Source organism: Porites lutea, chromosome 3 (assembly GCF_958299795.1).
Source record: "Porites lutea chromosome 3, jaPorLute2.1, whole genome shotgun sequence".
In the NCBI taxonomy this organism is placed as follows: Eukaryota; Metazoa; Cnidaria; class Anthozoa; order Scleractinia; family Poritidae; genus Porites; species Porites lutea.
This window is the reverse complement of record NC_133203.1, coordinates 21,413,948-21,426,447: the sequence shown is the minus strand read 5'-3', so window position 1 is coordinate 21,426,447 and position 12,500 is coordinate 21,413,948. Positions and strand designations below refer to the sequence as shown.

Below are 12,500 nucleotides of genomic sequence, written 5' to 3'. Positions count from 1 at the left end.
AATGTTTTTCTTTGAAAATTCACATAAATGTTAATTACAAATTCCACTGATGGTTAGTGTCAACTTACCACTGATGGTTTTATGTAATGTATCATTGATGTTAAATTCTTTTCAAACATTGATGGTAATTCAAATTAACAATAATGTTTGTTAGTCTTTTAACATTCAGGTTATTTTAATGTTCTATTATTGGGATATTGCCTCTTCCCATGAAGAAAAACCCATCAATGTTTATTGCCATTTTAATTCAATACATGGTAGGAATCAAATTACTATGAATGGTAATTTATCAACCATTATTGGGAAATAGCTTAACCATAGATGGTAATTCAAATAATAACATCATCTTTTATTGTTTTAACATTCAGGTTATTTTAATAGTGTTATTGAGAAATTGCTACTTCCAATGAAGGAAAACCCATGGTAGGAATCAAATTGCCATAAATGGTAATTTATAAACCATCATTGGGAATTAATAGCTTAACATTAATGGTACTTCAAATAACAATGTTTTTTACTGTTTTATGTTCAGATTATTTTAATGTACTAGCTGTCATTGGGAAATTGTCATTTCCCATGATGAAGGAAAACCCATCAATGTTTATTTATATTGTTGTTAACATGAATGATTGGAATAAAATTATTATTTTGAAAGGTAATGTAAAAACCGTTATTGAGAATTAGCAATCTCCATTCTCACTTGTGATATTTTAGTTCCCATCAAAAGAAATTTGAAAACATCCAAGTGGATTTGTGGTTAGTTAATTAATTTCTTAATAATCCACTGCACTGAATTTTTTTTTGATATAGTTATCATGGAAAATCGCCAATTCCGCAAAGCTAAGGTTACACTTCTAACAGTTCACCATTAAAACCAACCATAATCATCCAAGGCTATAAACTTTCAACTTTTAATGTTACATTAACAAAAGATACATGTGTACAATAATCAGTTCTGCTACTGTGGTACAAGTAACAAAAGTCGTGACAATATCATCTTTATGTTAAGAAAATTAACCAAAAACCCTAAAACATCTTTGGGCATTTGTAGCTTATAATATTTTATAATAATAAAGCTGCGAGACAATAGAAGAAGGTGCAATAAAATGTTGTGTTTCCGAGTTTCTTCCATTGTTTGTGATGAGCACACAACAAAAGGTTGTTAATTTTCAGTTGAATCAACTTAACATTCACAATATATTTTGTGATGTGCACATCACAAACAATGGAAGAAACTCAGAAACACGACATTTTATTGCACCTTAATTGTTTCATTGCCCAGCACACTTATTATAAAATTATTATTACAAGCTACAAATGCCCAGGTTGCACAAAATGGAAAACAACAAACTTTTTTAATTTTGTATTGTAGTTAGATGGAATTAAACCACACTTGAATGCAGTTAAAATGGCTTCAGCTTTTGTATGTCACGCCTTGAAGCATTTTTTGGGTTCCCTCTGATTCTGACATAATTCTTTTTTACAAGGGCTTCTGCAACCACTTTTACCAAACCGTTCTTCTCTTTTGGTGCATTTTTTATGCCCATTGCTTTGGCTGATGAAACTAGCTGATTTCTTTGTACATCTGCCAGTCGGATTGCATTATATGCAACGCATATAATAAGTTTAGCTGTGTCATCTGGGAAAGCTGGGAAATAAATAGAAAATTCAGTTGCGGCCTCTTCTCAATCCCCTGACAATACTTGTGTGCACAAAAGACAAAAGGTTTCAAACTTCTAAAAATAATATCATATAAACCTTCTTCAGCATCAGGTTCTGATTCCATGACTTCATCTGTATTGCCTGATTCAGAGGCACAGCTCTTTTCAACACTACTGCTGTTTACAATTGCAGTTTGTGAATCTTTAGCTTGTAAACAATGACCTGTGGAGACAAACAGAAACTTTGTTAGTACTCTGTTAAGAGGTATTGGAAAGCCCAGGAACTAAACTGCAGACAGCACCTGTTAGAAGAAATTTTTTTAATTTCTGGGAATTGTGACTGACAATAACAAGAATTTTAAACAATGAAAAACATTGATGAGAATGCCTAAAAGTCAACCATGATCCCCTGGTTTGAAAAATGTTAAACCAAAGAAAAATTTGCACCACAACAGATACATTGCAGATTTATCAAATAAAATATGCTCAAACATACCCGTCTTTTCCTCCTCTGATTCTTCCACAATTTCCGTATCCCCAGATTCATCCTCAGTGGAATCAGAGAGACTATCACTAGAAGGACTTGCAGAACTGTTATTTTCAGCAGTACTAGTGCGTTCAGAACTCGGTGTTTTACGCTTCAGCGATCGCTTATCGGCCTGCAATTTCAAAAAAGTGGTCATTGTAGTGACTGCCTTAATTTGCTAACTTCTACAGCACGGTTGTCACTACTGGATTTCATACTGTCGGGGGCTATATATCACAAAACAGTTAATAAGTCTACCCAGATGTGCACGCAATCAAACTGGGAAAGTAACACTGACTTTCTTTGCACCCTGGTATTTACAAATATTTTCCAATTTCCCTGTATCAAATGTTGACCTAAACGGGTTAAAACTTTAGCCCAAAGAAATGTTAAGATTGTCTTATTTGGCACAAGCCTCTAATGACACCAAACAAATTATTTGTCTACAACTAGCACCCTGTTTTACTCTTAGTGAGCCAGTGCTATTGTGCATTAGGTGTTAGCTAGTACGCGCTTAAAAGAGAAATCAAGTCATTTTAATTATTGTAATATAAGTTATTGTCAAATATTTTTTAGCTTAGTTGTCTCCCCACTTAGCATCCTGATTCACAGGAAGCTAGATTTTCTTTGACACATCACTATAAAGTTTCTATTCTATTCTCCTTCCTTAACTGTTTGGGGGGTCTTGATGAAATGTGATAGATAAATGGTTGAGCTTACTTTAGAGTAATCATGGCCATTCCTTTGGTGTCTTCGTCTTTCATTCAATACATCCAAAATGTGTTGTTTGATACCATCTCTCCCAAAGTTCAAAGGCGGAAAAGAGCATTCAGCCACAAGCTCTTCCACTAACTGATTTAACTCTGCTACAGCTGTCTTTTTGGTTTTGAATTTGGGGATGTTGTTCCCTGGCCATCGTTTGATTGCTGCCGCTCTCATCGCTTTTCTCCTATTAAGGGAAAGATTCAACAGTTGTTGAAACTTTCAATAAATTGACAAAAATCCAAATTGTTTAAGAAAGAAGTATCGTTTCAGCTATCATTTCCGAAATGATCGGCCCGCAAAACTTGGGGCTTACAAATAAAAAGCAGAAATGAAATAATGCAGGAAGTATATTTGTAAAAAAAATTTACACCATGTTTACAACCTAGAATAATAACGTTCTCAAATTCAAGCCAGTGTTCATGTGTTGATGATGAAAAGCTAAACAACGCAAAATTTGAAATACAAACTCTGGAGTCGTGTTCGAGAAATTTAAGTTACATGCATGGAAAGCTTAATTGCCAGCTTATGTCACTCACTTGGTCTTGTAAATTCTTCTATTCATATCGCTAATTTGATTCAGCTGGGCCTTCGAAGGCTTTTTTGCCTTAACTACGGTGATCACGATACTCGACGCTTCATCTATATCAGCGCTTGCGTTGACCAGCGTGGTTAGTTTAAGTTGGTCCCCCACTGTCATCAGCCTGCAGGCTTCGTACTGTTCTCTTGTTGCTTTCTTTGATAGCAATAATAAGGATTTGCCGTCAATTTTTGCGCTGTTTGCAGAAAAAAGAATAAGAAGAGGAAATTATTGTACATAGTACAGGTAAACTTAAACTTTTTTCAATAACAAAACACACCAACTATGAACCGAACGGGAAGGAACGAATCGAATGTTGATCGATCTAAGATCGCGGCCGCCATCTTTGAATTGGCATATGAACGATTTCTAGCCCTTCTAACAGACTATAGAAAAGTTGCAAAGATAACTAAAGTAACGTTAAATTAAATCTTAATAACTTAACAGCACTTAATATCTTATCTTTATTCAAAAATGAAGTTTCTTTCTTTCGCGCCAAAACTTTCAGTGAATGACCAGTTTTCCCCCAAGGCAGAGCGATAAAAACTCGATCACGTTTAATATGAGTTGATTCAAAGTGCACAATAATGAACCCAAAGCTGAATTGAAAAGTTTCAGGCCTTTTTTCAAATACTAGTAGGTTATCGGAAAGAAAAAACGGAACCATGATACGCAGCGTAAAATGGCGCGAAAAACACAATGCGACACAAGCTTACCTTCAAACTTCTCGGCAATTTCTAATTGGAATTCTTTCGCAATAAAATCCTTCACTTCTTGGATATTCATTTCTTGTACGGAACTGGACGTTTCATTTTCACCCATGGTTGTCAATAAACAACAAAACGAAGAATAAAGAAGACCAATTCAAAACCGTCACGTCCTCACTTGCACAATTCATGGGCGGAATGAACAACGCTTGGATCAAACACAGGATCTTCACCGTCATTCCGCAACGTGATTGGTTGATAAAAAAAAAGCTGGGGTGTGATTGGTGCAGGTTATCTTCGCGCGGGAAATTCGGCATTTTGGATTGACGTTTCCTTTGGAGGGCTTTTTGAAATGGTGAAGGATCGGCATCCGCAGGATATCTTCACGCGGGAAATTCGGCGTTACTGATCTTTGTTTTTTACCCGTCGTGAGCCAGCTGCCCGATATTATGGAAACTAAAAGACAAAGATTTGAACCTTATGTTTGGTCAAGCCTCAGCAAGGAATTGAAGGTCAGGGACTTTTATACAGAAGTAGAGAGCATGCTTTACTTTATGTGGAAAGTCAAGGTCCTTCAGTTGTCTTAATTGAAAGATTCCTGTGTTTGGAAATTGGAGGAGAGTATCACAAATTTGTCCAAGGCCAGTTTCTTCCTAGTAAGCTTGATGAAAATGGAAACATTGTGATATTTTCTGAAACTGGTTTTCCTATTCTATGCAAAGATAGCCTCCCTAAAATGGTTATTCAACCCGTAACATGTATTTTGAGAAAGGTTATGGTTGTTTCCAATCCTTTTGAGCCCCAAGAGTCAGTTGTTATTGACTTTATGAGGAAGAGTATGCCATTATCTGAGCACGATATTAACGTTCCGTTTTACCCTGAGTGAGGAGATATGGTTTTGATCAATGGAACTGATCCTGAGCCATGGCTTGGAGAAGTAATGACTGTGGATGTAACTAATCAACTTGCTAAGGTCCGATATTACATCAGAAATGGGGAAAGAGAAGTTGGCTCCATTCTTGTTGATTTATTTGTCTCTGAGAGAAATGCCTGTTTAGACCAAGTATCCTGGAATGCGATTGTGTGTGCAGCAATTGGAGAATGGAATGGGAACACTTGGGGAAATGATGCCTTTTATGTAGATAGCATGTGCTCAATAACTGTCAGCTTAACAACAAAATACTTTACCTGCAGTAACACCATAATGACAGATGTAATTAATCCCCTCTAAGGAATACCAGTACTAGAATTTTGCATTAAAAATGTTAATTTATGATACCAAAATGTAGTCATTACCTCTTTTATTGGAATTGCTGGATTTGTTGATGTACTGTTCCATCAGTGGCTAAAGCATTTAGTTGGATGGGTAAAATACCAATATTGTTGGGAAATGGTTTATACCAAGAATGGTTTTGGGAGAAAGAATCTCAAAATATAAGCATGGTCTTTGGAATTCACATGAATGCTTTTAAAGTTTGACACAAACCATTTATGTTTTAATCCTTACATTAATGGTTTTTCAACTCGTGGAGACAAACCATTAATGGTTTAAAGTATCATTAACATTTGCGTTCTTTTCTAATAACATCAATGGTTTGTACTGATGTATTATCCCATAAATGTTTAATGGTGTTTACATAAATGGGTAACATATAAACATTGTTGGGAATTGATTACACCAAGAACTGTTTTGCAAAAATAAAAAAAACACATTCATGGTATTTTAAAACCACAATAATGATGTATTATCCCATTAGTGTTTAAAGATATTTACATAGATGGGTAACATATAAACATTATTAGGAATTGATTACACCAAGAATGGTTTCATAAATTACACATTAATGGTATTTTAAACCCACAACAATGGTTTTATTCTGTATAAAATACCATTCATGGCTATTACTGTAAACCCATCCATGACTTCTGGACTGTTTATGTTAATTGTTAAAAAAAACATTCATAAATTCCAAATAACATTAATGTTTTTCCACTTAAAAAAATTAATTCCCTATAAAAACCATTAATGGTTTTTAACAATGAGTGGGAATTTCAAAAAAACCTTTGATGTTTTTTTGCAATTTTTTCCTGTGACAATTGGATCACATAAGCTTGATACAGGTTCATTGAGCCCAACATCTCAAGTGAGCTTGATTGATTACCTATCTCAGGAAACTGTACTCAATTTGTTGAAACCGAACTCAAATCAATTTGTACTTGGTCTTCATTTACTGTGCATGACAAGTAATATTGCTTGTCTAAATAACCGATCTTGCCATCAAAATCGGTAATTTTGAGGACTGCAAATTTTCCAGGGGGAGTGGTTAAAATGTTATCATGCTCGATAGGCCACAAACAATTTCGTTATACATGGAGTGACTAAAATGTACATCATTTATAGTGAAATAATAAGAGACCTAGGTGCATCAATAGTGTCAGTGAGTTTTTACAAAGGATATAGAATTTTGTTTTTGCACATCACAAAAATCGAATTAATAAACTGCTGTGGTGGCACATCGTTTTGGTATACCTCGTGCAAATCTGTATTAAAAACATTTCTTTGTTAAAACCTTGTTTGATGTCTTTCAAACAATTGCTTCAAAAAGATAGCTGTGTGGGCGATGGTTGGTGCTATTCTTTCAGGGTCATCTTCAGACAGAGGCACATGTCTGTGAACATGCAGTACACCATCTATTTGGCTGCAGAAAAACTTTGGCCATGAGTAAAGGAATGTAATCACAATCTTTATCTACTTTTATGATGCACATGTTCCACTCTTTTGTGCATTGGTTGTATTTGTCATTATCTTGCATCTCCTCCTTTAGATCCCACAGCAACCATTCTATCAAGTTGATAGTTCCAATCAATAGCTGCAAGTTGTTTTCTTGTAAAATCTGTACTTGTTATGGATTTAGAGGATATAACTGATACATGGTCACATGGAGATACAAATTTTCTGTTCACATCTTAAAATATTTTTTGATATGATGAGAGAAATTTAGTTTCTCCAAGTGGGCATGTAATGTTTTGTACATCATAAACATCTCAATGAACAATCAGATGTAGCACAATAATATTGTAGGAAAGACACAAAATTCACATCAATATGTATATAATAAAATATAATCATATACACCGAATGCAAATATGGCGGACCACTCGGGTGGACCGGACCGAGCTACGCGAAGTCAAGGCTAGTTAGGCCTCGATGTGTTTTGTTTTGACAATGCGTCAGTAGAAACTTGCAAACATCTATCGTATTTTTCACTATGCCCACTCATTGCTGTGTCCCTGAATGTAACCAAAAAGGTGTAAAATCGCCAACGGGAGAGAAAGTATCTTTTTTTGAATTTCTAAATCAATCTTTACTGAGAAAGAGGTGGATTCACGCGATCCGACGAGACGAAGGAAAGAACTGGCAGATCACTCGAGACACGAAAGTTTGCTCTTTGCATTTTAGACGAGAAGATCTTAGAAAGTCGCTCGCTGGACGAACTTATCTTGTGGATGGATTTGTACCGTCAAGATTTGCTTGGTCTATTCCATCCCCAAGGAAAAGAAAAGCACCAACTGAAAGGCTGCCTTTGCCAATTCCCTTGTCTTCGAAGAAGCGGTTGTTTACATCCGACACTTCTTCTGAAATCAACATCGCGTCTTCAGCTGTTGAAAGTGCAAATGAAATATTTCCCAGTACAAGTGGAGGCAACGAAACAAATGAGCCCGATATTAGCGTCGAGAGTAATGTGGAAATGGATCAAGGAAAGAAAGTCGAGGATCTTGAGGCTAGACTTTTGCAATCTGAAAAGGAGGTTGCGGTCCTTCGAAAGAAGAACGAGGAACTGGAAAGAAAGATTATCGAAAATGAACAGCACCAGGAGACACTATCTTCCCGTTTATTTTCTCTTAGACTTTTACAATCTGAAAAGGAGCTTGCGGTCCTTCGAAAGAAGAACGAGGAACTGGAAAGAAAGATTATCGAAAACGAACAGCACCAGGAGACACTATCTTCCCGTTTATTTTCTCTTGATCGCTTCAAGTCCAATACGGATGTTAATTTTTATACTGGCCTTCCTAATTATGCTACTCTCATAAGTATTTTTGAATTTTTGAATCCTGGTGAGGATTGTGAAAACATTCGCTCCAGGATCAGCTCAGACGTTCCTGAGGAGTTTTACAACTCTGAATCTGACGACGAGGAAGATACATCGTCAACCAAGAGAGGACGCCGCCGAAAACTTAAGCCTTTAGAGGAATTTTTTATTGTTCTGTGTCGCTTAAGGAGAGGATTTTCTGAGCGACTTCTAGCTAACTTATATGGTGTGGCACAATCAACAGTGAGCAGAAGTTTTATCCAATGGATTAATTTCATGTACTTGAAGTTTGGACAAATCTGCATTTGGCCGTCTAAAGCTGTTGTACAACAAACCATGCCTCTTGATTTTAAGGAGAAATTTCCCACTACAAGAGTCATAATAGACTGTACAGAAGTGTTTTGTGAAATGCCAAGTAGTCTACTTTTAAATTCAGAACTATTTAGCTCCTACAAAAATCATGTGACATTAAAAGGACTAGTTGGAATTTCTCCAAGTGGTGCCATCACTTTTGTGAGCCAATTATACAGTGGCAGTATTTCTGACAGGGAAATTGTTGTGCGAAGTGGGCTACTGTCACAAGCATTTGATGATGGTGACTCGGCCATGGCTGACAAAGGATTTCAGATTCAAGATATTTTGCCCTTGGGTGTTACCCTTAACATCCCACCATTTCTCGGAGGAGACAGCCAAATGTCAGCGGAGGATGTAGTACGGACACAGCAAATTGCAAGTCTAAGGATTCATGTGGAAAGGGCAATAAACAAGATTAAGAACTTCCGTATCTGGCAGAGAGTTGTACCATTAAGTTTATTCGGAGTCGTTAACCAGATGTGGAGTGTGTGTGCTTTTATGTGCAATATTCACGATCCACTTATTTCTGGATAAGTATGACAAAATTAATATTTTTGTCCTTGATTCACATTGTAATTTAACGTAGAAAGCCACAAAAACTGACTGCACTAATGAGTCGCCATCTCAAGTTTCCTTAAGGTGTAAACAAATTATTGTACAATGAACATTTACCATTAGCTTATTTACATGTATATGTTAAAACAAACTAAAAGTTTGTGCAACTATCTAAACTTTTTTAATATTAAGAAATTTGGAAAATTATATCCATATTTAGACTGAAACAGTATTATACTTATGAAATATTGTTATTTTTTCATCATCTGTTTGACTTTTTTGACTTGAAAAATAATAATATTACCACTAGTGGTGCTTTTTTCTGTAATGGTCTGAAGCAGTCTGCAACACAATCAGAAGCTCTCATTAAATGGATTGTATACCAGACATCACATAAAATTTCCTCCATTTTTATGATTGCAGACAGAACATATTTGTACAGTGTGTATGACTTGAATTTGGCTTAAACACAGTAAAGCAGTCTGGTACCAGGTGATTGTGTCTCAGAATGTTACAAACCCTAAAATAGAAGCTAGGCATAACTAGTACATAGACACTATATGAAACAGTGACATTAACTTTCAATTTTAACAAGTGATAGTTATTTTGCTCATTTCACATGCTGCAGTGTAGGTTAAATTAAGGTTCCCTTGCTGCTAAAGCTAAAAAGTGTTTGAAATAATACATTTTTAGTGTTCCTTTTAACTCATTCCAAAACTGAGGATCAAATGGAATGCGCTCAATACTCATTCCCTTGCTGGTATATACAACAAAATCGCACCACTTGGCACCAGTTACTCCCATCAGTCCCTGGACTTGAGAGTAGTATTTGTGTGTCCTCTTAAGCTTTGGCTTTCCATCAACTTCTTCCATGAAAAAATTACTATCAGAACAGGCATCCAAGGGAGTAACCAGATATTTTGTCTCTGGGTACTTGACTTCAGAAAGCCCAAAGTGATCATCGCATCCTGGATCAATTACCTTAGCATCAGGTGAAGCACCCAAGTAGGGGGAATCTAGGCTGATAACAAGTCCTGACTTAAGTATCTTAACAGGCCTTCGACATTGACATCATGTACTTCTGGTACTGCTCAAGGGCGACTGGCTCATATTTGAGGCCATGATTTGTATACCTCGAAGAAAAAGGTTTGGGGTTAAGTAGATTTTTTACTAGGGTCTCATGGTTTTGTTTCCTTTCCCTGATAAGGTCAAAATTTGAGGCAGTAAACCTAAATTTTCTTTCATCCTTCCATTCTTGGCAAGTTGACTGTTCCCGTGTTTTCCTTTCAATTTCATTTAGCTCATCAACATCTACTTGTATTTTTTGTAGTAAGCATCTCTCATCTCCAGAAATCTCAGTCGGTATTTGAAACTGTTCATGTGAAGCCCTCAGGGGAAATCTGGGAAACGCAGTTAACTGAGAATCATGAACATGATTGTCTGAATCTGACCTGTTGACAGATGAAATGTCACAAAACACTTTAAAGTTATCTTCAGTAACAGATAGTTGGTAACTGGCAAAGGATCCTTGAGGACTTTTTCCAAATTTTGTCGGGACGAGTGTAGTTGACTCAGTTCTTGCAGTCATAATTTGTGATAAAGCCATTTTAGGGTTAAGCTCTCTTAACCGTTCCAATAATTTTGTTTCAGATGCCTGCTGACCCTTAAGGCTATTTCGGGCCTCATACAAAAGACATTTCACACCAGAGTCTCTAGATGATGATTGTTTGTCTAACTCTAAGCTTGTTTTGGTCACCAACACTTCCATCACTGGTTGTGGATTTATACAGTCTCCTCTTCCCTTGCGATGCTACTGCTGCAGAGTTGATGTGCAGCTCCGTTTTGGCTGCATATCGTCTTCATTTTCAAGATCAGTCACACTTTTACACTCATACAATGAAAACTTGCATAATTTTAACAAAAGAGCCAAAATATGGTTGCAAAACCCGACCTGGCCAGCAACACAAGAGCAAGAGGCATTCTTGACCTCTCCACTAAAAATACACAATGCAACTTTTAAGTTGTGGGGAGGATCATTTTTTCTAAAGCTGTGATGGCACTGACAGCGCAAATAGAAATAAGTATTATCGCTTGCTGCTGACAAGTTTTTTAAAAAATATTCGTCATTCAAAAACGTTGTAGCTTTTCGCACACTAGTCGGTACTGAGTGACTTTTGCTTGAATCAATGTTTTTCCCTGACTTTGCGATATGATTGTTCATCTCGGCACGCGTGAAAAAAGGCATTCGTTTTATATTGCCAGACCAGCCATCCGAAGGGTAGTTTGGTTGCGGTGAATTAACATCAGCTGAAATGTTGTCTTCACTCGCCGTTCGGTGTTCTTTGCGCTTTGTGTACACTTTGTGAGGATCAGGATCAACTATATTTTGGTCTCGGCCAGTTCTGATATACTCTTCCACCCTTTAAAAGCGAAAAGAAAACTACTTTTAGCTCGTAAAATCCGATTTTTCACATGTATAGGTGTAATATTTTGACAAGTCATAGCGAAACACGAAGCGATCTTGGGCCTTACCTCTTCACTAGCGCTGCCTTTGTTTTCAATCCCTTCAAAGAATCGCCTCTACATCTCAGCCAAAAAAAAAAATCTTCGCATTTTAATGCCTGGGGCTCTCTTCCAGCGAGAGAAGCTCCCGGGATATCGTCCTGGGTTAGCACACGTGCAGCCATTCGTGACAACCAAAACATCAGGGAAAAACCTTGGCCTAACTAGCCTCGACTTCGCGCAACTCGGCCCGGTCCGCCCGAGTGGTCCGCCATATTTGCATTCGGTGTATATCAAGGAAAGGAGTATGATGAGAGTGAACCTTGATAATGATATGCAACAAGGTACTGGCTGCTTGCTCAGTAACTGAAGGTGGTGTTTCTTTACCACAGAACTGTAAATCAACTTCACCCCTCCCACCACCACCACCCTAAAATTACTGGTATGCTGCAGTTTATGCCACCCAAATCATGTCCACTTTCAGAGACCCTTTACAAAGACTCAGGATAGAAACTGAAACCGTCTCCCTATTCTGGCATTGTCTGGTGTGAGTTATAGATATGAGAAAACCTGTTGGATCATGTTAAGTATTGCTGCAAGAGCCTGGGTGGTGTCTTCGTATTCAGATGCGATAGAGCAGCGATGCCAGAAGTGATTTATTATCTGGCTGGACCACTTTCCCACCTTATCATTACCTTTGGTACTGGCAACCTGGCAACCCCTTACGTACATGACTCTAGACCATTTTTGTTATATGTGTAT

At 37.0% G+C, this 12,500-nt stretch overlaps 2 protein-coding genes and 1 pseudogene across 2 annotated transcripts; 1 reads left to right on the top strand and 2 right to left on the bottom strand.

Annotated features, from left to right (window-relative positions):
• Positions 1 to 1,219: 1,219 nt before the first annotated feature.
• On the bottom strand, positions 1,220 to 3,220 carry LOC140930691 (uncharacterized). Its single transcript, XM_073380404.1, has 4 exons — positions 2,908 to 3,220; positions 2,158 to 2,320; positions 1,759 to 1,884; positions 1,220 to 1,648 (listed from the first exon to the last, which is right to left on the bottom strand). The coding sequence occupies exons 1-4, from the start codon at positions 3,124 to 3,126 to the stop codon at positions 1,404 to 1,406; spliced, it is 753 nt and encodes a 250-aa protein (XP_073236505.1). The 5' UTR covers positions 3,127 to 3,220; the 3' UTR covers positions 1,220 to 1,403.
• A 4,285-nt stretch (positions 3,221 to 7,505) lies between these two features.
• On the top strand, positions 7,506 to 9,840 carry LOC140930680 (uncharacterized). Its single transcript, XM_073380394.1, has one exon. The coding sequence runs from the start codon at positions 7,506 to 7,508 to the stop codon at positions 9,213 to 9,215; it is 1,710 nt and encodes a 569-aa protein (XP_073236495.1). The 3' UTR covers positions 9,216 to 9,840.
• On the bottom strand, positions 9,775 to 11,923 carry LOC140930695 (uncharacterized; annotated as a pseudogene).
• Between the last annotated feature and the right edge of the window lie 577 nt (positions 11,924 to 12,500).